Source organism: Patagioenas fasciata, chromosome 16, assembly GCF_037038585.1.
Source record: "Patagioenas fasciata isolate bPatFas1 chromosome 16, bPatFas1.hap1, whole genome shotgun sequence".
Classification (NCBI taxonomy): Eukaryota; Metazoa; Chordata; class Aves; order Columbiformes; family Columbidae; genus Patagioenas; species Patagioenas fasciata.
Window position 1 is genome coordinate 6,389,378 of NC_092535.1, and position 26,487 is coordinate 6,415,864.

The 26,487-nt window shown below is 61.4% G+C and overlaps 3 protein-coding genes across 12 annotated transcripts; 1 reads left to right on the forward strand and 2 right to left on the reverse strand.

Annotated features, from left to right (window-relative positions):
• The first annotated feature begins 1,106 nt into the window (after positions 1 to 1,106).
• On the forward strand, positions 1,107 to 12,798 carry SNPH (syntaphilin). Of its 8 annotated transcripts, none has more exons than XM_071815581.1 (7): positions 1,109 to 1,478; positions 1,589 to 1,646; positions 2,300 to 2,362; positions 2,967 to 7,598; positions 8,318 to 8,518; positions 9,260 to 9,409; positions 10,072 to 12,798. In XM_071815581.1, exons 4-7 carry the CDS (start codon positions 7,456 to 7,458, stop codon positions 11,201 to 11,203), a joined length of 1,626 nt encoding a protein of 541 aa, XP_071671682.1. In that variant the 5' UTR covers positions 1,109 to 1,478; positions 1,589 to 1,646; positions 2,300 to 2,362; positions 2,967 to 7,455; the 3' UTR covers positions 11,204 to 12,798. The 8 variants fall into 8 exon arrangements, with proteins under 8 accessions (XP_071671688.1, XP_071671682.1, XP_071671685.1 ...); XM_071815584.1 differs by having other exon boundaries at positions 7,521 to 7,598; XM_071815586.1 differs by having other exon boundaries at positions 1,111 to 1,478; positions 7,521 to 7,598; positions 8,417 to 8,518.
• SDCBP2 (syndecan binding protein 2) lies at positions 12,653 to 16,248 on the reverse strand. 2 transcript variants are annotated; one of them, XM_065850166.2, is made up of 9 exons: positions 16,211 to 16,248; positions 15,585 to 15,652; positions 15,399 to 15,474; positions 15,071 to 15,174; positions 14,735 to 14,896; positions 13,717 to 13,892; positions 13,465 to 13,636; positions 13,255 to 13,346; positions 12,653 to 13,147 (listed from the first exon to the last, which is right to left on the reverse strand). In XM_065850166.2, exons 2-9 carry the CDS (start codon positions 15,636 to 15,638, stop codon positions 13,093 to 13,095), a joined length of 891 nt encoding a protein of 296 aa, XP_065706238.1. In that variant the 5' UTR covers positions 15,639 to 15,652; positions 16,211 to 16,248; the 3' UTR covers positions 12,653 to 13,092. The 2 variants fall into 2 exon arrangements, with proteins under 2 accessions (XP_065706238.1, XP_065706237.1); XM_065850165.2 differs by having other exon boundaries at positions 15,399 to 15,477.
• Positions 16,249 to 18,428: 2,180 nt separating this feature from the next.
• Positions 18,429 to 26,473, reverse strand: FKBP1A (FKBP prolyl isomerase 1A). Of its 2 annotated transcripts, none has more exons than XM_065850050.2 (5): positions 26,346 to 26,473; positions 26,157 to 26,204; positions 20,586 to 20,698; positions 19,728 to 19,880; positions 18,429 to 19,415 (listed from the first exon to the last, which is right to left on the reverse strand). In XM_065850050.2, the coding sequence occupies exons 1-4, from the start codon at positions 26,380 to 26,382 to the stop codon at positions 19,752 to 19,754; spliced, it is 327 nt and encodes a 108-aa protein (XP_065706122.1). In that variant the 5' UTR covers positions 26,383 to 26,473; the 3' UTR covers positions 18,429 to 19,415; positions 19,728 to 19,751. The 2 variants fall into 2 exon arrangements, with proteins under 2 accessions (XP_065706122.1, XP_065706121.1); XM_065850049.2 differs by having other exon boundaries at positions 18,429 to 19,412; positions 26,346 to 26,472.
• Between the last annotated feature and the right edge of the window lie 14 nt (positions 26,474 to 26,487).

Below are 26,487 nucleotides of genomic sequence, written 5' to 3' on the forward strand. Positions count from 1 at the left end.
ACTGGAAATGACTCCGCATCTCACACCAGAGCTGCTGCCTGTGCTGCGGCTGCTGCTGCCACATGGTCCAAGCAGCTCCAGCGCAGCAGATGCGATAACTCGTTAATTTTCCTCTCAAGGAGAGAGGCCGTGCCGCGGATTCACCGGGAGACAGGGAACAAAAGGAGGCAGGAGGCGGGCAGGGAGGGATGAGAGGCAGGACACCGGCGCATTGAAATCCGTCTGCGTGTCGCAATAAAGCAGGAACAAATCTTGCAGGAAATAGTCCCAGAAGAAAACCTCGTGCTTATTTACAAAACAGGTTTGTTGGAGCCCCAAAATAACCGCAGGGGAGACACAACAGGAGGCTGCAAGGGCCCGGGCAGCACCTGGTGTTGCGCGGCGAGTTCTCTGTGTGTGCATGCACGTGTTACATGTACATATGTCACACAGGTGGGACATTAAGTGTACATATATCACATAGGTGGGATGTTACATGTATATATGTCACACAGGTGGGATGTTACATGTACATATGTCACACAGGTGGGACATTACATGTACATATGTCACACAGGTGGGATGTTACGTGTATATACATCACACAGCTATATGTTACCTTCTCCCCAGCTCTGGAGGGGCGGCTGCAGCCAACCCCTGCCCCACTCCTCGCCACAGGGACCCCCAGCACCTTACCCAGTGCCTCCCAGTAAGCGCCCAGCAGCCTCCCCCTAGACGTCTGCTCATTCAATAATTAGCAAAGGTTAAGCTCGAGAGATAACAGAAGATGTGTAGGTAGAACCATGAGTAACCAGACTGCGTTTGAGAGCCCAGCCGCGCCGTGCCAGCGATCACAGCGTGATTTCCCCCCAAGCGAGCGGGCAGGGCTCCGAGCGAACCCGCTGTGCTGACATTTGCTGCTCTTCAACCCCGGCCTGGCAGCCGCCGGACTGACCGTAGGTAGTTAATTGCGGCAAACGCTCCCATTTATTTATTTATTTTCCTTTATGAAAGTGCGTCATTAATTAGGCGCACGGATGTCCTCAGAATTGGACTAATTAGGTGAAAATTACAACCGGGGCGGGGGGGATGACTGCAACGGCCGGGTGTTCGCAGCGCGGAGCTGGCCCCGGTTCCACCCGCGTCTTCCTCCCCCTCCTCCGGGGTTACGCGGGGAGAGGAGCCCAGCGCGACCCGGCCCGCGGGCTCCGCCGCCGGGGACCAACCTCCCAAACCGGCTGTTTTTTGTCTTTTTTTGTAATTTTTTGCAGGGCTGCGCCCCGGCAGAGAGGAGTTGCCATAGAAACGGGGGGAAACCCGGCGGGGGGGGCACCCGCGCTGCCGTCGCTTTAAGAGCGCAGAGGAGGGAGGCAAATTACGCAGCTGCGAGGCTCATCCCTCCGTCCCTCCCTCTCTCCCTGTCTTCATCCCTCCCTCCATCCATCCCTCCGCTGCCGCGCTCCCCGGCCGCCCCATCGCACCCATGGAGGCCGGCGCAGGTGATGGAGACGGGGGAAGGGGTCGGGGGGCTGGGGGGGTCGCCCCGCGCCCCGCCCCGCTCCGTGCAGCCGCCGCTCACCGCCCGCTCTCTCCCTCCCTTTCCCACCAGGTCGCTGAGCCCCCCCTGCCGTCGCTGCCGCCCCGGACACCGGCGGGGCCCCGCGCAGGTGAGCGGGGAGCGGGGCGGGGGGCGGCGGGGCCGCCGTGACTCATCCCTTTGGGCTGCGGACTCCGGAGGGGGTGGACCCGCAGCACGGGGCTGCCAGCGCCGCTCCCCATCGCGGGGCGAGGGGGGGCAGAGGGTGCGTGGGGTGGGTCAGACATCGGGCCCGCAGCACACGCGCCGGACCCCACGGAGTGCACCAGCCCTGCGTCACACCCGCCGGACCCGCAGTGCGTGCATCGGACCTGCATTGCATGCACCGGACCCATGGCACACTCACCAGACCCACATTGCATGTACCAGACCCACACTACGTGTGCCTGGACCCACGTTACGCGCACCGGACCTGCATCACAAGCACTGGACCCATATTGCATGCACTGGACCCACAGAGCATGCATCAGAACACAGCACATGCACCAGACTCTCCCTGCATGCACCAGACCCACATCACGTGCACCAGACATTCACCACACGCACCAGACCCTCCCTGCATGAACAAGACCCACATCACATGCGCTGGACCCTCCCTGCATGCACCAGACCTACATCTGCTCATACAGCATCCAAATGTGTCTCCTGGCACCACAGGCGTTGCAGGAGCCTCTTTGCAATTGAGATTTTATTATTTAATGGCTTAATGCTCCATCTCTGAAGGGACACAGAAAATCCGGGAGCTGATTGATGAGCCGGGTGCTCCTTTTCTCTCCTCCCCGCAAGGTCAGTGCTGCCTGGTTGTTGCACAGAAACCCGCTGCTGTGTGTTTTTTGGGCTTAAAATACCAGCATCCTCCCTCTCCGGGCAGTAGGTGTGTTGTGCCGTGACCTTGTGCAAAAAAAGGTGCAAATCCCGGTGTCTGGGGCTGCGGAGGTCCCTGGCAGGGGGTCAGGAGGGGCAATGCCTCGGCAGCGTTGCAGCAGCTGGGGCGGGAGATGCGACATGTTTGAGTAGGCCATGCCAGGGGTGTGGGGACTGATCCCCTGTGACCATTGTCGCTCCCAGCTCTGGTCCACGGCGGCTGGTGGTCCGGGGAGACCTGGTGCCACCGTGTGGGGCTGCGGCGGGAGGAGTAGCTGTTGTGCTGGAAGCTGGGTTTCTCTTCCATCTTTTTGCCTGTGTGTCCTGAAAGAATGGGCTCCTCTTTCTGCTTATGGGTCCTCAGCTGGGCTGCCCAGTGCAGCAGCAGCACAGGATGGGCTGTGGGGTGTGATCCCAACCTGCCAACTCCCCCAGGCTCGGGTGAGGCCGCGGGCTCTGCATCCCGGCTGTGCTGCTCTCTGCTGCTACAGCATTTGTCACAGAGCTCTTTTCCCTTTGCCTGCAGAGGCCTCAGCGAGAGACCAGCCTCTTCCCCCTGGTCAGGCACCTGATTTTTAGCTAATGAGGGCCAGGAATTGCCACCTCCCTGTTTGGTGCTGCAGCCAGGTCAGCTGGAAAAGTGATGAGCTGCATAACCCGATCTTTTCGAATGGTCTCTATTTTCCTGTAATCTCTGGGTGTCAACTCAGCATTTTATAACAAACAAGAGAATAAAAGGAGATGCTCCTGCGTTTCGTTACGTGATACAACTACTCTTAGCAAAATTGATTTTTCTGGCGCTGTTGCATAAACATCCTGTGCGTTTTGTCCCTGCTCCTGCCCCAAGCGCTCTGCTCTGGGGTGAACTGGAGCGTCTCCCGCTGTCCGGAACCAGGTGAAGTGCTGTTTGCCTTGGGATGAGCCTGTCTCTGCTGGAGTAGTTTCCCAGCCCCTGGAGATATTGCTGCTCCCTTGGAATCTCCTGGGAAGGAGCAAGTCAGCCCCTGCCTCCCCAAAACTCGCTGGTGGCAAGAGGAACACAGGCATGGTCACCACTGTGCACTGGGCAGCCGGTGTTGGCCTCTGGCAGTTCAGATGGTGCCCGCGGCACTGACCCCGCTTGGCCAGACTCTGCCAACCCCACTGCCGGATCCTGCTCCTTCCCAGTGCCACCCACTGCGTCCCAGTCCCTTCTAAACACAAACCGATCCCAGCATTGCCGTTGTTTTGGGGACACAGTGCTCTGTCCCAGATCAGGTGGCTGCTTGTTTGCTGTGTTCAGTGCTTTGCTTATTTTAAGTGTGAAGGAAAGAGCAGAGCCTGTGTCAGAAAGGCAGGGATGTCTCCTTGGGAGCCCTTTTTGTTCCCTGGAAAAATGAAGCTGTGATTTCCTCCCCCACTTTGCTGTCTGCTTTTAATCTTGTTTGTACTGGAAGGCTGAAAACCCAGGAAAGGACCTGCAGGGAAGGCGCCTGCCGGCGTGTGCCAGGCGTGGTTCTTCTCCCGAGGTTTCTGTGGAACCGAAGCTGCTCTTAGATGCTTGGGCTTGGTGCCACCATTGCAAAACGCTCCTAATGCAGGATGCGTCAAGGGAAATAAGGGAATCTGGCGGCATGCAGGGTGACGGGAACCCCGACAAAAGAAGCAGCGAGTGAGAAAACTGGGGAAATGCAGTGAGTGGCTGCATGCCGAGGGTCGGGGCTGCCAGCCGGACCTGCTGGCTCCTGCATGTCCCCGCAGGTCGGGATGAGCTGGTGGGGCAGCCCGGGCCAGCGCAGCAGCTGGTTCCTTTTGAACCCTGCAGACATGGAGCAGAGAGGCGCCCTGGGAGCGAGAGAGCCTGCGGTGGCGAAACCTCCGGAGGAACAGACTGAGGAACCATCAGCGGCCGAGCCAAGCTGGTGGCGAGGGGCTCTCCGGGGTCTTGTGGCCCCGTTTTCTGGTGGAAGAAGCTTCTGGGAGGAGTGATTCCTGCCCAGCCTTGTCTGCCTGTTGGGGGATCCAGCGCCAAGTGCGGAAGCACCAGCATTCAAAGCAAAGAGGCAGCTCAGCAATCCCAAAATGATGGGTGAACTACAGTTCTTGGGGAAATGCTCTCCTGGGGCACTGGTCTGAGCCTCAGTGTGCTCTGTCACTGCTCTGGCTTTGTGTCGCCATCATGGTGGGGTGACGGTGCCCCAGATCCCCACTGCAGCTGGGTACCATCAGGGGATGTGACTCAGGACCACCCGGAGCCCCGTGGTGTCACCACCTGGGTGGTGGCGGTGTGGGGGGGACTCCAGCCCTGGGGGCTCCTGTACCCACCGTGCACCCTCCTGTGGGGTGTCAGCTCCTTGTGCTGTGACTCCGTCTGTTTCCTTACCAAGAACCGTTGCTTTTATTGACCGTGAATTCCCGGGCTGATGCTGTTGCTCACAATAAGCACTGTTTTGTGCTGTTGTTTTCAGGAGGGCTGCCTTTCCATTCCATGATGGGCTGGGAGATTCACAGGGAGTTTTGCTTTTCTGTGGCTGCAGGAGGGAGCGTTCACCCTTGCAGCAGGCAGCGTCCGTCCTGCCTGTCCCCCAGGCTGCGTTTTGGGGGTGATTTGCAAGTTGCTGGAACAAATATAGGTGGTTTGCAGTGTGATCTCTGGATCTGGTGTAAGTTGGACCATCAGACCCTGCCCTGTACCAGCAACCCTGGGCAGCAGGAGCAGCAGCAAAGATGCTGCACTGAGCAGGGTCCCACTGTCCCCCTGGCTCAGGGACAAGCTGATGCTCCCCGAATCACCCGGACCTTGCCCCTGTGTTTGTGCACTCGCATGGGCCGTGGCTGTCAAAATCTGCATTATTGCACACCTGGGCTGCACTGCGGGGCTGGGACTGTGTGTCCCAGACGGATAATGGTGCGGAGATGAGCTCCTTGGCTGCAGGAGCAGCATTTGCCGTCTGTGGCGTCGGGCTCAGCACCGGGTTCTGGTGCCAGGTTCATGCTGCTTGAGGTCTCACTGGAGCCTGTGCTGGGTACACGTCCTCTCCTCTGGGGCACAAACTGCTTTGGTCAGCTCTGTAGTGACCAACCCACAGGCCAGGGATTCTCCTGCATTTCTTCTGTGTCCTGCAAAACAATTCCCATGTTCCTTACTCTGCAAAGGTGAAAATAAGGTGGAGGAGGGTTCCTCTCCTGCTTCTGAGGCTCTTGGTGTTCGTTTTTGAGGTTTTGTCCCCATGTTGAGCAGGAACCACCTTCCCCGTGTGGGGCCAGCCATGGGCAGTTCCGCCAGCACCATCCTTGTTTTTATGGCATTTCTTCATTTCTGCTTGTCCTTGCAGCTTTGCTCTGGCTCCTGCTCCAAGCCCCATCTATTAGATGGTTTCTAGATTTTAGTGACCTGCTCTTGATCACTCCCCTGTGTTTCCTGGTCCCCGTGTCTGCCGTTGTCTTCTTTGCAGGCCTGCAGCGTGCTCAGGGAGGTGGTTATTCAGCTTTGAACGCTTTTCCTTTCCTCTCTGCGGGAACGGACCACAAATCTCTGCAGAGCCCTGCCCAGGACCCGCTCGGGGAGCACCCTGTGGTGTGGGGAGGAGGGACAGGGGGGCCCTGCTCTTCGGGCCCCGCAGCCGGAGCCGGCTGTGCCGCAGCCCCGCGTGGCGCTGCCGGAGGATGCTCCCGCTGGATGCTCCCGCTGGCACCAGGGCCACGCTCGGCTCCTGCGCTGGATGCTGATTCACGCTGCTGCATGAGCAAAACCCGCAGCACCAGCCGCACTCGCTGCCGGCTCAGGAGCCGTTATCCGGCACAGCAGAGCGCTGCCTGCCCCTGCCCGGCTCCTCCCCGCTGTGTCCATCCCAGGAACCCCTAAATCTTGATCACTGCATCCCAGGGGTGCTGGCACCCCCCAGCGTGGGGCACCACGGCTGCACATCGCCAGTTCCTCTGCTCTGGGCTCTGCGGTGCCCTGGTTTGAGGGTCAGGGAGCAGCGCATCCTGGGCAGAGCAGAGGCCTGGGCTGGTATCACAAGCTTTGAGCATCAGTCAGGAGGTAGCCTGGAAAAAACCCAGCCCTGCTATGGCAAATGCAAAAGGCTGCTTTGGGGTGAGCTGGCCATGCTCCCCCTTCTCTTCTGCCTCCCTGTCTTGTCCTGGACCGGGGCTGAGCAGCACTTGGCATTTCCCATCACCCGTCGATTATCTGCTGGCTGGTCCCATTGCTCCCGTTGCTCTGGGCTGGAGCTGCCAAAATCTGGACAATACCGGCATGGTGAATGGGCTCGGGGATGGGGAAGGAGCCTGAGCAGTGTCCTTGGCTGTCCCCAGCAGCCTGTGACTGTGGTGGGACGTGGCGGCAGTGCTGTGGGATGCTTGGCAGGATGGATGTGCCGAGTAGGTCCTTTCCAGAGCTCTCCCTGAGCTGCTGCCTCCTCTGCCAGCCCCTGGCTCTGGCCTATTTATTTACAGGAGCAGGGCTCTGTGTTTCCTGAGGGATTAGCTGCTGCTGCCGCATCATGTGGGGATCTGGGTTTCCTCACCCAGTGTCACTGCTGAACGGGTGATTCTGACTTAATGAAGGAAAAAGAGGTGCCCAGCCTGTGTGGGGCCAACCACCTGCATGGGGGGAACTCGGTGGGGTCCAGGGCTGGGTGTCAGAGCTCTCATGCCATCTCTGCCCCGAGTATTGTCACCACTGCAGGTGCCCTGTGTCCCTGCGTGGGAACAGGGACCTGGGGTCATGGGAAAGCTTGTCCCGTGCTTGGAGACTGGCAGGAAAGGGATTTTGGACCAAGGGGCTAGAGCAGGAGCAGACTGTGGGAAACTGCCAGCTGGGAGGGAGGGTGGGCAGCACAAATGTGAGCAGGTGCCTTTGCCTTGGAAGTGGAGAAATCCCTCACCGTGCGGCATCCCAGCGTTTCTGGCCTGTGGGAGGCAGGCAGGGAGCACAGCCCAGATGTGCAGGGGATACAGGCCACATCTGTCCTCACACTGGTGTCTCCAGGGTCTAAACCGATGCCCAGTGCAGGGGCTCACCCCTTCGCATGGTTCCCGTCTCCCCAGGCCCTTTCTCTGCCTTCATGCCCTCTCCCTGTTGTTTCACCCGCAGTTTCCCCGCACCCAGGACCCGCAGCACCGCGGCGATGTCTCTGCCGGGGAGCAGACGCTCGTCAACGGGATCACGAAGGTGAATATGCTTTGGCCTCTCACCCCCGGGACTGATCACCAGCGCCCACCTGGCACCTCTGGCAGCAGGGAGGGACCGATCACCCACCCACCAGCTGCCACTTTTCAGCACCAACCCCCAGCTCCACTTTTGGGGGGTTGAATGTCTCTGCTCACCGCACAGCACTTCTCTGTCCGGCATGCAGCCCCCAAGTGCTGCACCCACTGTCCCTCTGTCCGTCCTGCTGCCGGGACCGACCCCTCTGTCCGTCCGGGCAAAGGCAGGTGGTGGTGGGGGGACCCAGCCCTGAGGGGTGCTGGGGTGGGGGCGGTGATGCTGGGAGGTGTAGCCCTTGAAAAGCCTCTCGCTGAGTTAAAGATCAGGAGGATTAAATAAAAAAAGAGAGAAAGAAGGAAAAAAAAAAGCATTTATTCCCCTCCAAATGTCTCTATGACCTGGGATGCTGTTATTTAGGTACCGACTGCTGCCAGCAGCATGGGCAGAGAGAAGAGGCAGCTCTGCCCAGGTGTCGGTGCTGAGCCAGCAGCTCAAGCTCTGCTGGGAGCTCCCAAGGGGCTCCCGGTGCTCGGGGTGCGGGGATGCCACAGCAGTGGGGGGAGCGGGTGGGCAGCCCCCAGCCCTGCCTTTGCACCCCACCGCTGTGTCTGTGCCATTTTGATCCCTGCTGTTTGTTTTGTCCTTTTGTCTTGTGTGTCCTCCTCGGTGTGGTGGTTTGGCAGCCGCGGGCTGTATGGACGGAGTGGCTTTGCCTCCTTCTTTAAGTCTTCAGCACCCTCAGCCACTCGGCCTGAGACACAGCCTCTTCTCCCTGCCTCCAGGCGCCCCTCGCCCCCCGGGAGGGACACCTACGGCACCTCCTCGCTGAGCAGCAGCAGCAATTCAGGCTCCTACAAGGGCAGCGACAGCAGCCCCACCCCAAGGTAACCCATCACCCGGCTGCCGGTGCCTGGCTGGGGACAGGAGCGCAGGGGCCGGCGGAGCGAGGCTGTGCCCGTGGTACCGGAGCCGGCGGAGCTGCTGGTGTGTCTCGCCAAGACCCCACCGTCCTCCTCCAGACTTCTCTGCCGCTGTTGTCCCGTCTTCCCTGTCCCCCCGCCTGCCAGCCCGGTGCCCTGTCCCTGTCCCTCTGTCCTGCCGTGGCTGTGGCTTGCACGCTGCACATGTCCCCCTGCTGCTGCACCCCAAGGGACATGCTGGGTCCTTGGGGACCCAAGGCACGCTGGACAAGAGCTTTGTTTCCATCCCCTTGTGCTGCCCATCGAGGTTTGGTAAGAGCTGGTGTCAGCCCCACTGCTCCGCAGGGATGTCCTGGCGAGCTGGGGCATGAACAGCCGGGCACCGCACTGCGGGACAGGCACCAGGGCTGTCCCCAACCGCCTGCCAGCTCCTAGAGGTGGCATCACATCTGGGAGGACTTGAGGGGTATCGCAAGGTTACGCTGCTGCCTGGCTGCTCCAAACGTGATGCTCCTGTCTCTGGCTGGAGGCTGCTGGTGCTGCCCGGCACCCACACACGGGGGTCTTGGGCCACTCTGCTGCCATGCTGGGGCGTCTCGTGTGGCACACAGCTCTCTGTGCCACCCAGCCCTGTTCCCTGGCCAGCCCCTGCTCACCCGTGCCAGTGCCAGCAGTGGCGGGTGGGTGACAGCCATGTCCCCACAGGCGCTCGGCCAAGTACAACCTCTGCAGTGACAACCACGGGATCAAGCCGCCAACGCCAGAGCAGTACCTGACACCGCTGCAGCAGAAGGAGGTTTGCATCCGGCACCTGAAGGCTCGCCTGAAGGACACGCAGGAGCGGCTGCAGGACAGGTGAGCGCGGGGACAGCGGGCACAGTCCCGGGCATGGGAGCCACTGGTCAGGGTCCCAGTGCCAGCCACCAGCACCTGCGGTGGCACCTCCCATATGGGACTGGTCCTTCTGGGCACTCTCAGTTCCCAGAGCTGTGTCTTGTCCTCGAGCTCGTGCCCTGGCACCAGGTTCACGGCTTTGCAGTGGCACTGCGGGCATGCAGTATGCTGGCGTTGCCACCTGTCCCACTGGGGAGCCACAATTTGGGGGTCACAGCACCCATACATCCCACCTGTGGTGGCTGCACCCTCCCCTGCACCCCCGGCTAAGTCTCTGCCACGGTTTTTCTGAATTTCAGCGTCAGAGAGTGGCTAATCCCCATCTGCTCCTCTCAGGCTTAGGCACGTCCTCGCTGGCGTGCCAGCTGCCACGCACCCACCCAGGGCACCTGCCTGTCCCCACGCAGCCCTGGGCTCTGTGTCCCCTCCGGGAAGAGACCAAGCATCCCTTTGGAGGGTCCCTGAGCATCCCTCCCGAGGGTCCCCAAGCCCCTGGATCCATCCCTGCATCCAGCTGCGCTTGTCACTGGGAGATCTGGCTGACTCAGTGTGGGGCAGGTGAGGATGGGGCTGTCCCTGCAGCCCCCTCAGCACGGTGGCCATTCCCTCCACATCTCTCACAGGGATGCTGAGATCGAGGACCTGAAGACGCAGCTGTCACGGATGCAGGAGGACTGGATCGAGGAGGAGTGCCATCGCGTGGAGGCCCAGCTGGCGCTGAAGGAAGCCCGCAAGGAGATCAAGCAGCTGAAGCAGGTCATCGACACGGTGAAGAACAACCTGCTGGAGAAAGACAAGGGGCTCCAGAAGTATTTTGTGGATATCAACATCCAGAACAAGAAGTTAGAGACGCTGCTGCACAGCATGGAGGTGGCACAGAATGGGGCGCTGAAGGAGGAGGGGGCCGGCGAGTCTGCTGGGGGGTCCCCAGCCCGGTCCCTTACCCGCAGCTCCACCTACACCAAGCTGAGCGACCAGGGGGCCGGGGACCGCAACGTGGGGGGCTCACAGACCATCTCGCTGGACGAGGGGGCCGACAGCGGCTTCATGGGGGCGGAGGACGCTCCTGGCCATACGGACCCACTGGAGGGGGGGAATGACCCTGGCGCCCGCCTGCCCCCCAGCACCACCTATGAGAAGCTGCTGGGGCTGCGGGGGGGCGTGGAGGCGGGGGTGCAGGCCAGCTGCATGCAGGAACGGGCCATCCAGACGGACTTCGTGCCCTGCCAGCCCGACCTGGACACCATCCTGGAGAAGGTGATGAAGTCCCAGGCTTGCAGCTTGGGCAGCCCCACCTCAGTCTGGGTCTCCGAAATGGAAGACGTGATGCCCATCCCCGAGCTCTCCAACCCCACTGGGGCCACGGACCTGCTGGTGGCCGAGCCTGACACTGCAGCAGCGGGTGCCGGGGCCGAGGGGGGAGCGCCCTGCAACCCGGCGGTGCGGCAGCCCCCCAGCGCCAGCCCCTCGGTGGCCATCACCTGCACGGCGGAGGAGGAGGCGACAGAGGCCACCGGCTGCGAGGCCGCCCCGGCCAAGAGCTACTGGAGCCGCCACTTCATCGTGGATCTGCTGGCGGTGGTGGTGCCGGCCGTGCCCACGGTGGCCTGGCTGTGCCGCTCGCAGCGCCGGCAGGGCCAGCCCATCTACAACATCAGCTCGCTGCTGCGCGGCTGCTGCACCGTTGCGCTCCACTCCATCCGCAGGATGGGCTGTCGCCCCGTTGCCAGCCCCGGGGGCAGCACCCAGCCCTGACACCCCCCCAATGCCCCTCACCTGCCCCCATGGACCCGACTGCTGATTGTAAAGCCCCAGCATGTCCCCCTTCCTGGGGTCCTTCATCAGCTCTGGCTCATTATACAGCCCCGGGAGAAATGGGAAGGGGCCAGGGGCAGTCTATGGGGGTGTGGGGATGTGCTGGCCTCCCCTGGCTCCTTTGTCCCAGAGGAGGGAAAGGACTATTGCTGGAAGAACGGTGTCAAGCGCCGATGGGGTACGTGGCACTGAGCACCATGCTGCAACCCCCTGCCCCACGGACACAGCTGCTGCAGAGGGCCTGGCTGCTGGGGGGGCTGCACCCCCAGGGGGCTCCACCCCCAGGGGGCTCTCTCCCTTTGCTGCAGTCACATTGTGGTTGTTCCTGTCCTGCCAGGGACAGGTGACGGTGAGGAGCCCCTGGCAGCAGGGAGAGCTGGGGGGGCCACAGTGGGTGCTGGTTGCACCACGACAGCAAAGTCTGGGAGGACGGAGGGAACCTGCCCAGACACAGGGACGGGTTCAGGGGACAATGGGAACCCATCGCACACCTTCGTCCCAGCCCACTCCAGTGTCCCCCTCCCTCGATCCCTCTCCAAACTGCCCATGGGTGGGAGACGCCTCCCACACTGAGATGGAGCCCTGGGGTGGCTGTGGTGGCACCGGGCAGCCCCAGGGGAGCCTCAGTCCCTCCCTTTGCTTTGCACTATGTTCACTTTTTTTTTGGTACAGACTGAAGCCCTGGTGTTGGGGGGCTGAGGCAGCAGCGAGTGGGGGGGAACCCCCAGCCCTGGCTCTGGCTGCCGCGCAGTGGGACTGGGAGCTCTGGCGGTGTCGGCAGCGGTGGTGCCGGTGATGCCGTCCTGTGCCAGCGCTCCAGGATGCCTTTGCCGGGGGCAGCGAGGGGTGTGGGCAGGGGTGTGCGGGCAGGGCCGAGCGCCTTCGCCTGCCCCAGCCCAGCCGAGTCCCCACTTTGCTGGTGGCCTCCGGAAAAAAAAAATAATGCCTTTTTATTTGAAAAGCAAAGACAGCAATGATTGCTCAGCGGGGGCTGGCAAGGTGTGAGACTTGGGGCTCCCCCGGGTGTGCGGTGCTCCCGCCCCCACGAATGTCTGTGGCTTCTTCGTGACTTGAACTAACGGTGTTTCCCCCCCCCAACCCCACTCCACCACCCATGGGTGCTGCTGGCTGGGGGACCTGGTGATGCTCCACATGCCGGCACCCACCATGTCCTGCATCCCCTGCGCTTCCCCGCATCCCCTGTCCCGCACGGGGGGGTGGTGGAGGCAGCAGCACCGGCTGCCAGGTGTAATATCTGGGGAGAAACGGTGGCAGAGCAGCCAGGGCGGGCGCTGTGAGCGGAGCTGGGATGTACGTACGCCTCTTGTGCAATGTATTTGTGGATCTGTGTACACGTCTGTTAGACTATCCAAAGCTTTGCCAAGAAATAAATGTAACGATTATATTTGAAAGACAAATCTATATAATATATTTTTAAAATACAGAATTGAAAAAGCTGTAACCCCCCTTTTCTTGTTGCCCCTGTCCTGTACGCACTGTCTGTGGTGGATGTAATAAATGTCACTGGGTCTGTGTCTGCTGTGGCTGGAACCAGCCTTTGGTGTCAGCCCCGAGGGGCCTGGCCCGAGTGGGGACACGGGCGGACATGGGGACCCCGGGACAGGGGGAGGCATGTGCCTCATCCCTGCTGATGAGGGTGAGGTGAGGACATCCGCACCACGGGGGTCCCCTGGTGCCACCCAACAGCCACCAGCCTCTGTAGAGTCAAGGGGTTTTGTGCTAAAACAGCTTCTTTTGGGGGTGCTGGGAGGTACCTTCAGCAGCCCCTCCGAGCTCCAGCGTCAGCTCCTGGGACGGCAGCGATGGCGTCACAGGTCAGGGACGGAGTGGTCCATGGCTGACTTCATCAGCCCCGGCGAGAGCCTGGGGACAGGGACAGGTGCTCAGTGGGGACACCCGGGGGGGCTCTTGGAGGGGTCCCTGTGGGACAACAGCGGGGTGGGAGGGGCACCATGGCCCCGCGGTCTCACCGTTTGACCATGTGCTCATAGATGACAGTAGGGATGATGGTCAGCGTGACGACATTGCCGGCCCCCGCCAGCACCTCTGAGAGCTGTTTATCCTGTGGGAGAGAGCAGGGAGGTCCGGGGGGGCGGTCAAGCTCTCCCCAACCCCCCCAGCAGTCCCTTGTAGCTCTCCTGGCCCCATCCCGAGCACCCCCGGCTGTGCACAGCCCCCACCTTCATGCCGATGACGTTCTGGCCGTTCACCTCGCAGATGTAGTGGTGGACGAGGAGCCCGTTGCGGGCGGCAGAGCTGTTCTTGGCCAGCGCCACGATCTTCCCCTTCTTCACCACGACACCGATTTGGCCACCGCTGTCCTTGTGCAGGGTGACAGTGCGCTGGAAAGGCCTGCAGGGAGAACGCGGTAGTGCTGGCAATGTCACTGGCAACGTCACCGGCAGTGTCACTGGCATTGCCTGCGTGCTCACCTGTCCCGCACCACCATGACGATTTTCTCTGGGGACGCCTTTTTCAGCGCCCGCTGCGCCTTGTCGCTGCTCCAGCCCGTGCAGTTCTTGCCGTCGATCTGCAGGATCTGGTCACCGAAACGCAGCCCCACCAGCGCCGCTGGTGAGTTGGCCTTCACCAGCTGCACGAAGATGCCCTGGGGACACGGAGGGAGCAATGGCACACGGGTACTGGGCAGCCATACCACGCTAGGCACCACGTCATACTGTGCCGTGTCACATTGTGACATGCTGTGCCACTTAATGCCACACATTGCCATGCCGTGGTGCACCGCGCCATGTCACGCTGCTCTGTGCTGTCATGCTTGTGCCATGCTGTGCCCTGCCCTGCCATGTCATTGAATCACAGAAGCATTTTGGTTGGAAATGACCCTCAAGATCATCAAGTCCAACCCTTCCCCTACCCCGGTACTATCCCATGTCCCTGAGAACCTCATCTCCATGCCTGTTCAACCCCTTCAGGGATGGTGACTCCACCACTGCCCTGGGCAGCCTGTTCCAATGCCCAACAGCCCTTTCCAGGAAGAAATTGTTCCCAAGATCCAACCTCAGCCTCCCCTGGCACAACTTGAGGCTATTTCTTTGTGTCCCTGTCTCCTCTCAGCTCCTGTTCTCCCGGCTGAACCCCCCAGGTCTCTCAGCCGTTCCCATCACACTTGTGCTCCAGCCCCTTCCCCAGCTCCGTTCCCTCCTCTGAACTCGCTCCAGCACCCCAAGGGCTTTCTTGTCTTGAGGGGCCCAAAACTGACCCCAGGATTTGAGGTTTGGCCTCCTCAGCGCCCAGCACAGGGGAAGGTCACTGCCCTGGTCCTGCTGGCCACACCAGTGCTGTTACAAGCCAGGATGCTGGTGGCCTCTTGGCCACCTGGGCACATGCTGGTTCATGTTCAGGCACTGTCAATCAACACCCCTATGCTGCACCATGCTGAGCTGTACCATGCCGTGCCATGCACAGCCCCACACTGGCCCAGCCCCTCACCTGGTCGACGTTTTTGAGGTGCAGCCCCGTCTTGCCCCGCTCGTCCTTGCAGAGGTGGATCTCCCGCACGCCCGGTTTGATCTCCGCCCGCCGCAGCCCTGCGTTGTTCCCGCTCAGGGGGGCAACCAGCTGGCCCGGGGCGGGCTCGGCAGCGGCCAGCTCCTGCGAGGGAGGTGGGGATCAGCAAGACCAGCGGGGACATGGGGCACATCAGCCCTTGGGGGACGTTGGTCCCTTCCCTGGGCAGGACGGGGTCCTAGAGTTACCCCCCTCCCAGCAATGCTGTGACGTGGGGTCCCGCACAGGGCAGGGGGAGCTGCCAGCCCCAACACCTACGGTGCTGCCTTCAGGGAGCAGGTTCTTCTGGAGCTCCTTGCTGGAGAGAGACAGCCCCATGTAGTTCTCCAGCTCGGCCAGGTTGGGGTACAGCACAGGTGGCGCTGTGGGACACACCAAGAGTGGCCTCAGTGCCTGTGGTTCCCAACCCACCACCGTCACCTGCCTCCCAGGAACCCCCCAGGCCAGTGGAAAGAAACCCCCAAATCCCATCCTCAACCCACGCACTGAGCTGTGGGGTCTCAGCTGAGCCCCCTGCACAGTGACCATTGCTCCCTCTGCCCGTAGGCAGCCCCTGGGCAGGGGCAGCTGGCGGCAGCCATGTTACCGGTGTCTGAGGGGAGCTTCGGCTTCTCCGCAGCCACCGTGGTGGCAGGCGTCCTCACCGCGGCTGCTGCCTGTGCCTGCTGAGAGATGGGGTGTGCTGCAGGCTGTGTCCCCAGCCCCAGGGATCCTGTGCGGGTGGGACTCCATTGGGCTCTGCTCAGCCCCCCGTAACACCGCTGACACTGACCTGCAGGATCTGGTGGCCCTTCATGTCCTCCAGCGAGGGGTAAAGCGTCGCCATGGTTGCTGCCGAGCCTGGGGATGGGGATAAGGTGGTTCAGGGCTGAGGAGCCTCTCCCTGAGCATCCCTCCTGGCCCACATGCCTGGCTTCGTGTGACGGAGATGGGCTGTCACCCAGGGCCTCACGGGTGACTCAGGGACATGTCACAAGGGCCATCACCTGTGCCACTTCCCAGGAGCTGGGACATGGGTACCCTGGGCACTGTTTAGCTGGTGGCAGGTCCTGCTTCCCATGGGGCCATTCCATTGCTCCCCAGACGTCACAGCGGGATGTCCCCTGGGAACAGCCCCCCTGACTGCTCCTCACTGCCTTTAAACTCCCATCAGTCCCCCCTACGCCCCAATGCCCCACACTGTGACCATGGCAAAGCCCAGCCCTGCATCGCTGTGTGCCCCAAAACACATCGCCCAAGCCTTGGGGCACAGAGGCCAAACCCAGCCCCAGCTCTGAGCCCCGTGGGGACTGGGCAGGGTCCTGTACACAGCCCAGGGACCGCAGCATCCCCCCGCTCCCAGCAGCACCTCTGGAAGGAGGAGACCCCCCATCCCCAGCCCAGCTCCCTGGTACTCACCTGCTAGCAGCTCCCAGCTCCCTGTGTCACTCTGTGTCACCCTCTGCCTGGTCACAGGGCTTTTATAGCCCTGCCTGGCTCAGGGAGGGGCCAGGCAGCCTCAGGTGACTGCCACCCCCGCAGGTAGGGCACAGGTGAGGAAGAGGAATGTGAACACAAAGCTGCAAAGGGCCCTGGCACTGCAGAGATAGACAGGGATTGGGATGATTTTCTGTGGGTTTGGGCATCCTGGGGGAGCAGGGATGGGGCTGAGCCCCCCCCTCCCTCCCACTGTGTCACCAACCCTGCTGGCACCAGCACATCACTTGTCCCCACCGCAGCCCTTATGTCCCAATATGGGCCACTGCAGCTGGGTGCCCCAAACTGGGGACTGGGAGTGGTTGGGGGGGGTGGGCAGAGGGGGTGCCCCAAACTTGGGACTGGGGGTGCTGGTGGAGGGGCAGAGGGGGTGCCCCACGGTGAGCAGCACTGCGTGGGTGGTTCCTCTTGCTGACACCACTGCCCAGGCACGTGGGGTTGATGTGGCGGTGAGGGTGATGCCGTGTCCCGCACCCTTCCAGCTGTCACCGCCAGGTGTGACAACCCCGTGGGAGTCCCGCGCCACGGGTGGAAACATGGTGAGTGCGGAGCTCAGCTGAGTCAGGGCACGGGGTGAACACGGGCATCCCACTGCCAGGGACATCGCCGTGTCACCCCGGGACCCAGCACTCACCTGCCACATCCCGCTGACAGTGCCAGGAAGGCCATGGGCCACAGTGTCCCCTCCTGCGGGCACCCAGCTGAGCCCAGATCTGGTGGCCTCAGCCCAGGAGCTTGCTGGCATGGGGCCAGCCCCGCTGCGGAGCAGCAGCTGGGCACGTCCCGGCTCCTGGTGCCAGACTGGGAGGAAGTTTTTTATTTACTGGTGCTATTTTCAGCCCAACAGATCCCTCAGCCAGCCTGGGATGGGAGCAGCCCCATGGTGACAATCACAGCCAGGAGCAGGGACACGTTCTACAGCAGCCCGAGAAGGATCCACCCTAGGGTCTGTGCCGGTCCCAAACCCTCATCCCTGCCTGGAACAGCGGGGGCTGCATGGCCAGGGGGCTGCTGGTCCCAAGCTCCCTCCAGCCCTGGCTCATCTCCAGCCAGAAGCCACGGCACCGCCTGGCACCCGTTAATGATTAAAGCAAAAAGCTTTGCAGGAAGAGAAACCCAAACTCATCCAGAGTTTCCACCCAGAAGTGGTTGCAGCAAAGGGCAGAGTGCGGTGCTGGCACCCCAGCAGCTCCCTGTTCTGCTTGATTGAGTAGCAATTATGGGCAGTGCTAATAACTGCACAGCCTGACCCAAATCCCACAAAACCCCGTGCACACCTTGGGCTCCCCAAATAGGGGCTGGAGCCCCACGGCTGCTGTTGTCCCCAGTGCCTTCCCCAGCGCCCCCGTTACATACAAACTTGGCTCCAAACGAACCCGCTCAGGGGCCGGGACTTGACACATTATTGATCACAACCATGGTATCAGTCATGGCCACGTTATGACCGTGGAGCAAAGGCCATTGTGGAGGAGCCGGGTGCCAGCAGCCAAGCTGCAGCAGCACAGGGCAGGAGCGGGGACTTCGGGGTCCCACGACCAGGCACAGGGCGAATCACTGAGAAGAGCACCCAAAAAAGCCCCAGGAGGCTTTTCAGGTCCATGGTGACCTGGCCTGCAAATACTGGCTGCTGGATGTGCAGTGTCACACGTTGCAGCATCCAACCTCCAAAGGGGACCGAAATAAATACACAGAGACAGCGACATGCGGCTCTGGAGCTGGGGGGACACAGGGTGCACATGTCTGTCTGTCTGTCCTTCCCACTCCCAGTCCAGGCTGAGTCAGCCACAATGGCCAGAGGCTGAGAGGGCAATGCTTAAGAGGTTATGGTAAGGCAATTAATTATGCAAATTCCATCAGGCCTCCATCACCTTCCCACAGAACCCAGTCAGCCCCCGGTGTCCCTCTGTGCCAGGGCCAAGCAACCAAGCAACACCCCAAGCCAGCACAGCCAGAAGCTGTGTCCTGCTGCCACAGCACCCAAAACCCCAGCACAGCACCCGCAGCACACCAAAAGCCCAGCAGAGCACCTGCAGCACCCCAAGAGCCCAGCACAGCACCCATAGCACCCCAAGGGCCCAGAACTGCACCAGCTGTGCTGAGCGACAGACCAGGCGAGCGAAAAACCTCCGAGACACCGGGCTGAGAAAAGCCAGCATAAAGCGTTTTTATTGCAATAATAAAACTTGATACCTTTATGCGGTGGAAAAGGAAGTGAACGGTGGCAATTTCTCTTACCAAATGACTAGGCGGGGCGGAGGGGCAGGTGGGACAGCAGCAGGGGAAGCTTTGCATCGTTGTGAGACCAGGCAAGCGGCGATGACCAGCATCAGGTGTCAGGAGAGAACGGTCAGGTCTGCTCAGACTGGGGACAACTGGGCTCTGATGGTTCCTTTCCGGGAGGCGGGGGAGGGGATGGGGGCATTTTCTTTGAGCTGACTCCCCCCCAGCTCCTTTCCCTTCTTTTGCTGTTTTTCTTTTTAGCTAAAGAAAGCTCTATGCAAGCTACTGAATTTTCAGGGTGTGGGGGTCTCTGATGTAGACCCATCTCCAGAAATGCAAACCAGGGCTGGGGTTGGGGGGAAGGCAGGTTCACTGTGAGATGGCAGAGCAGCCCCCTCTTCCCCAGAGCGACCCCCCAGGGAGCAGGGCCAGGCCCCACAGCCCCCCCTGCCAGGCAGGGACCTACACACCATCCTAACGCTACTTCGCTCTCCGCATCCATTCAGTCTCACTCTGCTATGGCTTTTGCAGCAGCAGCAATTCCTGGTTTGAAAACACCGAGAGATCGGCACCAAAATGAGTAACTACCGGGTTTCCTTTTGCTCCAATGAGTCCTATCTAAGGGCAGCCTGTCTGCAATACTGGTAAAACGTAGTCTACACCTGGAACAAAAATAAGATTAAGAACTTGACCCAAAAAGAGTTGAGGTTTACGGTGTATAGTTTAAAAAGACATAAAAACACGATACAAGGAGGAAGAGTCAGAGGCAAAGCTTAGTGACCAAAGGCATTCAATCGGGTGTCAGGTTATACAATGAGTGTAGTGGACGATCGGGAAAAGCTCCGTACAAAGTCATGTGCACTCTTCTTGAAGCTGAGATTCTGGGTTCCTCCATGTGCCAAACCTGCTGGGAGAGAGGAGAAGCAGCGTGAGAGAGCTGCCTGCTCCCTGCCTGCTCCTTGCCTGCTTGTTGCTTCCTTCCCGCCTGCAGAAGAAACAGGCAGAGGACCGACCGTGCTTACGGCAAACTGCACCATTTGTTTAACAAATTCAAGCCCCAAATATGGAGGGGGAGCACAGCCCCATCCTGCCCGTAGCATCCTTCTCAAACCCCCAACTGCCACCACCCCATCCTGCCTCCCCACACTCACCTGGGACCAGAGCTGGGGCCCTGAGTGTCCCCCATATCCCAGCATCCCCCCGCTGACACCCCCCTTACCCGAGACTGAGGTGCTGGGGTAGGTCATTCCAATTTCATGAGCTCCACATCAAAAATTAGAGTGGCGTTGGGTGGGATGATCCCGGGATGGCCGGTGGAGCCGTAAGCATAATCTGGGGAGATGGTCATCTTTGCCCGCTGACCAACGCTCATCTGCAGCAGGGGAAGAAACATGGGGGTGTCAGGAGATTGGCAGAGTCACCAGGTGAGTGACAGTGAAAGGGACACAGACCTGTCCCCAATCCCCTCCCTACACTGGGCAAGAGCAGGGACCCGAGCTGGACAAACTAAAGGGGACAGAAGAGGAAAGGAAGGAACGTCAGGAGGGAAAGACAGGGAGCATGGGCTACACCAGCAGAAGGGGTTGGGATGTTCCTCACACGAGTGTTTTTAGGACAGGCAGGGAGGGCTGGACCATTCCCTAAAGCCACCAGTACCCTCGTGCTGCGCCCCCAGTGGCACACGGCGCTGGCCAGTGTCACTTGCACAGGCACCGCAGCCGTGCCGTGCCCACCGGGCCTCCCTCCATGTGGGCTCCATGGGGAGCAGGAGGCCCAAGAGCTCCCCACGCCGCCGTTCAGAGCTGACTCAGCGCAGAAATGTCACTGCTGAGTCACCGACGTGCCGTAGGTGTTCCCGGGGCCCGGCCCTGCTCCATTCCTGCCATCTGGCAGGTGGCAATGCAGAAGGTGATATTCACACCCACACCTCCCAGCACCGAGGGGGTGGAGGGGCGGAAAATGCAGGGGAATTAAAGAAAAAATAATAAAATAAAATAAAATAGAGAACGAGCTGCACGCAGCCATTTCTGCCCACGCCGCAGCTCCCCAGCCCCGCACGGGAGATGGCGAGAGGTACCTGAGCGACTCCTTCCTCCCAGCCGCGGATCACCTCCTGCTTCCCCATCACGAACTTGAAAGGCTTGTTCCTGTCGCGGGAGGAATCAAACTTCTTCCCATCCTCCAGCATACCTGGGGAGAGAGGGATGGAGATGACGGTGACACAGGGGACACATGCACGCCTGTGACCTGACAGCCTGAGCGGGTGACAGTCACCCTGGGAGAGCTCACATAGCCCTGAGTCAAAGACATGTTGCGGCTCAGCCTCCTTTGCCCTGCGGAAACACCTGACAGGGTAGCACGGAGGGGAAAAAACCACCAGAACCCCCCCAGAGCATCATCCAGCCAGGCAGGACCAGCCATGGAACAGGGCAGGATTGCTGTTTCGACCTAGAGACAAGCGCTCCTCTGGGCTCCCAAGGATGGAAAAGGGGGAGCAGAAGGAAGGGAAGGGGAAAAAACTCTTCCCCATATCACAGCACCGCTGTCAGATGTTTTGCAGGCAGCAGGATCAAGCCGGGCGCTTCCCATCCCACCAGCAAACACCCCTCCCGTTCCTCGCCACAGGCAGCCTTCCATCTTCAGGCACCCAAAACCACCACTCGGGGCTCCGGTGCCCCCATCTCAGCTCCAGATCTCCCCATGCACCCCAACATCCCACTGCCAAATCGCTCCCAGACCCGGGAACGATGACGGGGAGCGGCAGCACTGAGTGCTGGACACACGTGCCTGGGGCAGCTCCCGTTCCCCCCGCACATGCTGTACGGTGAGGGTTGAGCCAGGCTGATATCCCCAGGGCTAAATATAACTCCCCAACACGAGCAAAAGAAGAATTTCCTCCCCTCCCTTGCTCCCTGCCTGACCTTCTTGGGGAATCTCGGAGCTGGAGCTGCCTTATAGGAGCAGCAACTCCGCCGGACGGCGGAGTTGCTGCTCCTATAAGGCAGCTCCAGCTCCGTATTAATGTAGCCCTGCATTAAGAGCAATAATAAACTCTCCTTCACCCCACGAGCAAGAGAAAATGCATTTGCGCAAAAGATGCCTCAGGGCATCTCAGCCTAGGCTCATGTCGTGACAGCAGCCGGAGCGAACGGCACACAAACCACGAGGGTGATAGGAGGCACTGAACGGAAATAATAGGAAAAAATACATCACCTTTGCAGAGGCAACAAGCACCAAAACCTCTTGGCTGGCAGGAAGATGTAGGAGGTGGGGGCCAGTGGCCCCATGATTCAGTCAGCGAGTAAAATTAAGCTTTTAATTTCATGGGAAGCCCACTCTAGGGCTCTGAGCATCAGCACCAGCTCAGCCGGTCAGGCCGCAAACCTGGACTTTGGAATGGTAAATCTGGACTTTTCTCATTTCCTCCTTTCCAGGGTAAGCCTCTTGTTGCTGAACCTGCTTCCAGCCCCGTCTGGCAGCACTCCCCGCTCCCCAGCGCTGGCTTTGCTCCTGCCTGGCGGGGACGCTGGCAGTGGGGACACGGGACAGGCCATTCTGGCTGGCACAGGCAGCGCCGCTGGGCTGTGACACGAGCTGACCCCGAGCTCAGTGCCGAGCCCTCGGGCGCTGCAATGAGCTGGGGCGGCTGCAGAGGGACAGGGGGACATCTCGTGCCTGCACTCACAGAGGAAAAACCCCCAAGGACAAAGCAGCACAACCCTGTTTGTCACAGCAAACAGGGACCTGCAGGGCACCCCGCGGCCTGCAGAACTGAATCGCAGTTAATGCCCCATTTAGGGGAATGTAAGTGCACCATCAGTGATACGGGAGGTGCTGTGGAGCCCGTGCAGGAGCGGGTGGCACTGCCCGTCCCTGCGCCGAGCTCACCTGCCCAGGTCCGGCCTCGGGAAGCATTTGGAGCTGGCAGCACCCTGGTCACAGGACAGAGGGACTAAGAGACACAACTGGCTGCAGCACCCAGGGGATCGATCCCTCGGGCTGCCCTGCACCAGGAAGGTGCAGATCGCACACAGGAGCTCGTCCCTGTGCCCAGCATGGGGCTGCCGTGCTCCCCCAACCATGCCGGCAGAGAAAACAAAGCGGCTCTGATGCCTCGGAGACAGCGTCCTCGTCTCTGGCACTTCCTCTGCCCATGAGGCTCCCAGGAGATTTCTCCAGCTCTGGACAAGCACGAGCAACCATTTCCTCATCCCTGAGCATGGAGATAACGAGATCTCAAAGCTATTACGGAGGCAAAGCATCCACTGGCAAAAGCAGTTGCCCGGTCAAGGCCCCTGGAGGAGCAGCCACCCCAGCATGGCTCCTTGCCCACGGCCAACACTGGCCCCATGAGGATGGCACAGCCCATGGAGGTTGGTTACGGACCTGCCTGCCCCAAGTGAAAGATCTGACTGCCCTGGAGATCTTGGCTGGGCGATACGGACACGGGGGGCCTTGGAGGAACCGGGGTGAGGAAGAGCAGGGGGCTGTGGCAGTAGGGGATGGAGCGGGGGTCTCCCAAGAGCAGCCCTGGCTGGGGACGGGCAGGCAGCGCGGTTCTGCCAGGTCTCTGCCACACTTGGCAGGCAGCAGCCGGGAGATGCCAGCTGCAACGTGCGATTTGGCTCCGGTCCCCCCGCCCCCGGGACGGGCAGAGGTGTCAGAGAGCGGTGTTGGAGCAGGCAGGGGCAGCCCTGGAGATAAACCTGTATGTTGGGGTTTTGCCGGTGGGATGTGGAGCCCCACCCGTGCCCCCTCCATCCCCAGCTTCCCAAAACAGGAAGGGAGAGGATGGGAAACCCTACCCGAAAGCCCTGGGGCACCCAGGCAGCTCCAACCCCCTGCACAAGGACAGGGCTGCCCAGCTGAGGATCAACCCTCCTCTACCAGCACCCTCTGCCAGATGCTTCACGCCCCAGTGCCAGAGCTGCCTGCACCAGTGCTGCCCATCACTCCCCCATCTGGACGCAGGAGGGGGCTCTGCTGGGGGCTTTGGGAGAAGTCACTGAGCTTCCACGACCGTCGGGCAGCCACACACCTCGGTAGGAAACATCTTGCAACCGCAGAGTGTTTTGTGCTGCTGCTCAAGCGTGGCAGCACCCAGACGTGGCAAGGGGGGACCCACTGCCCCGGGTGCCGCATGGGCAGCACCAAAAGTCAGCAGTCGAGGCTGCCCGCAGCCTGCAGTAATGCCCGGGTGCTGGGAAGTACCGTGGTCCCCAGGCAGACAGATCTAGGGGGGGCAGGGCTGCTGGTCCTCAACCCCCACCCCCATCTGCTCACTCCTGCACAGCCCTCCTGCCCCGCACCAGTTGCTCTGAGCAGTCCCAAACACATCAGGGAGCTTCATCCTCGATTCAGTTCCTTTAACAGCCCTTTGTGACAGATTTCACATCACAGGCTGTTTCGGACACCCCACCACGCTGTCCCTGCTCCCCACAGCTTCAGACACGACCTCCTGCACAAAACAGGGACTCGGGACCAAAGGAAGCATAAAGGGTCCAATTCCCAAAGCTCCCCCCAAGTGCCTCCACCTCTGCAAGCTCAGCATGAGCAACCAGGGACCCAGAGGATGCTCTGCTGTCCCCTCCATTCTCAGCACAGCCCTGCTGCACTGGGGCCATCCGTCTGTCTGTCGCTCACCTCTGGGACAAAGCGGCTGCTCTCAGTAGGGCCAAAAAACACTAAGCAGGAGCCTGGGCACACACAGAAGCAGCTGTCGGACGGCTCCAAATGCCCCTTCACCCTTAGGTCACTGGGGTTTACTTCCCCAAATGTTTTGGGCTTTTTTGTTGTTGTTGTTTTTAACCAAGACACTGCACATCCATAACCCAGCAGAGCAAGAGCTGAATCACCGCGCACCCATCACAGTGCAGCACGGGCTGGATCTCCCCAGCATCAGCAGGTTTCGGTGCGGGAGCAAAGGGCGGCCGGGGACAGAGCTGGAAGGAGCTGGGAGCACAGCACCCCCAGCACCACACTCTGCTGCCATCCCTGATACCGCTCTGGGCTCCGTGACCATCATGACAACGCCGGGAATCAAAGGTTTCTACCGTTCTGCCGTTTTCTGGCCTCTGGCAGGACAGGCTGGCGGGAGCTGCGCTGCCGACGCAGACATCAGGGCCTGGAGGGGTTTGATTTCTGCTGCCTGCCGAGGTGTGGGGGGGGTAGAAGCTGCCTGCAGAGGAACTAGGGAGGTAAAGGCCAAAAGGAGACAATAACAACAACAAAAACAATTTTAAAAGAAAAGGAAACTAGAGAACCGCTCCCACACGCAGCGGATCGCTGCCGGGGAGGGTCTGTCAGGAGTAAGAGCACCATGGAGCACTTTGCCTAAAGACAGGGATGTGAAGGCGGGAGCTGTGCCAGGCAGGGGCCAGGGCGGGCGGCAGAGCCCCGGCAGCACCGCGGGCACGGGAGAGCCAGTGCCAGAGCCGGGAGGGCAGGCGGGCGGCGGGGTTGGCCCCCCGGGAGCACTTGACGCCCTGCCAGCCTCCCTTTGTTCTTCCACCGGAGGAAATGGGGCGGCCGGGGGAGCCCGAGCCGCTTCCTGAGGGAAGGGGAAGGTCGGGGGAGATGGAGGAGCAGCAGATGGGCTGGACGCCCGCCCGGCTGTGCCGGGCCCTGCTCCGCAGCGAGGGGCACCCCCGGCCCCCGCCACGGGCAAGGGGAGGGTGGAAAGCGGAATCGGTTATTAGCAGAAACAGCCACAAATGGGTCAACTCGTTTTTACCCCGGAGCACAGCAGCCACCCTTCTGAGCCAGAGCTGTTCGAAGGGCGGCTGAGGGGGAGAAGAGACCCCCAGAGTGACATTTTTGAGCATCCCAAGGTTAGGTTATTTGCCATCAAGCTCAGAGAAGTCTACTGGAGGACATGGTTGGAGTACAACCCTCTCTCATCGAAATACTTCACCCCAACCCCTAACAGCACCTGTACTACCCACACTGAGGTCCCCCCAGGACCAGTGCCCCCGCTGCCCACCCTAAAAACATCCTGGGGTGGGTTGTGGGTCTGGGTCTGCCCCACGGGCACCTCAGTGTCACCCCAGGAGGGAGAAAGGGTTGGGGCAGCAGGGACAGCGCTGTGGGTGCAGGGACCCTGCTCTGACACGGTGAACCCCGAGTCTCTGGGGGGTGACACCGGTGTCCCACGGGAGCACGCAGCGTGGGGGCTCTTGGCTCGGCTGCCATCCTGGGACCCCCCCAGGGACTCCCGGATGCAGGTGGGGGGTGTCCCGCCTGCCAGAGATGCCCCTGCCCACCCCTCGGGCTGTCTTCCGGTGCACCCCCAAAAAAGAGGGCTGCACCCACGAGAAAGCCGCCCCATAGATGGGGCCGTGAGGGAAATGGCTCCCATGGGGACCACCCCACGGCCATGGGGCACAGCCGGGACCCCGTTCCCCAGAGAACCTCCAGCCCCTGGTCCCACGGGGTGGGACGGGCCCCCCGGCTTCCCCGGGAGCGCCGCGGCCCAGCCGGGCCGCCCACACCGGCCAGGCCCGGGGTCCCCGCAGGCTGCCAGGGCACCGGGCGGGGGGACAGACCCCGCTCCCCCATCGCGTCCCTCGGTACCGGGCCGGGCGGGGGGACCCTCCCGGTGTCGGCGGGGCAGCCCCGCCCTGCAGGCCCCACGGCGGGCGGCACTCACCCGTGTAATGCACCACGCAGGTCTGGCCGCGCTTGGGGAACGTCCGCCCTGCGGGGAGACACGCACCGATCAGCCCACCGGAACCGGGACCCGCACCGGGACCGGCACCGGGATCGGGATCGGCACCGGGACAGGACCGGTCCGGCGGGGAGGGGAGCGAGGAGGAGGGGAGGGCTCGCCGGGGCTCACCGTCGCCGGGGGCGATGGTCTCCACATGCACGCCCATGCCGGTGCCGGTGCCGCTCGCGCACCCGCAGCGCCCGCAGCCCGAGGGAGGAGGGGCCACGTGTGCGCAGCCGCGACCGCCATAGAGCCCGCCCGCCCGCCGCCC

Coding starts and splice junctions, on each gene's coding strand:
- FKBP1A (XM_065850050.2), bottom strand. CDS start 26,382: ATGGGCGTGCATGTGGAGACCATCGCCCCCGGCGACG. Junction 26,205..26,345: donor GACCATCGCCCCCGGCGACG/GTGAGCCCCGGC, acceptor GTCTCCCCGCAG/GGCGGACGTTCCCCAAGCGC. Junction 20,699..26,156: donor CTGCGTGGTGCATTACACGG/GTGAGTGCCGCC, acceptor CTCTCTCCCCAG/GTATGCTGGAGGATGGGAAG.
- SDCBP2 (XM_065850165.2), bottom strand. CDS start 15,638: ATGGCGACGCTTTACCCCTCGCTGGAGGACATGAAGGGCCACCAGATC. Junction 15,478..15,584: donor AGGGCCACCAGATCCTGCAG/GTCAGTGTCAGC, acceptor CCCATCTCTCAG/CAGGCACAGGCAGCAGCCGC. Junction 13,347..13,464: donor AGAACGTCATCGGCATGAAG/GTGGGGGCTGTG, acceptor TCTCTCCCACAG/GATAAACAGCTCTCAGAGGT.
- SNPH (XM_071815581.1), top strand. CDS start 7,456: ATGGTTCCCGTCTCCCCAGGCCCTTTCTCTGCCTTCATGCCCTCTCCC. Junction 7,599..8,317: donor TCGTCAACGGGATCACGAAG/GTGAATATGCTT, acceptor GTGGTTTGGCAG/CCGCGGGCTGTATGGACGGA. Junction 8,519..9,259: donor GACAGCAGCCCCACCCCAAG/GTAACCCATCAC, acceptor ATGTCCCCACAG/GCGCTCGGCCAAGTACAACC.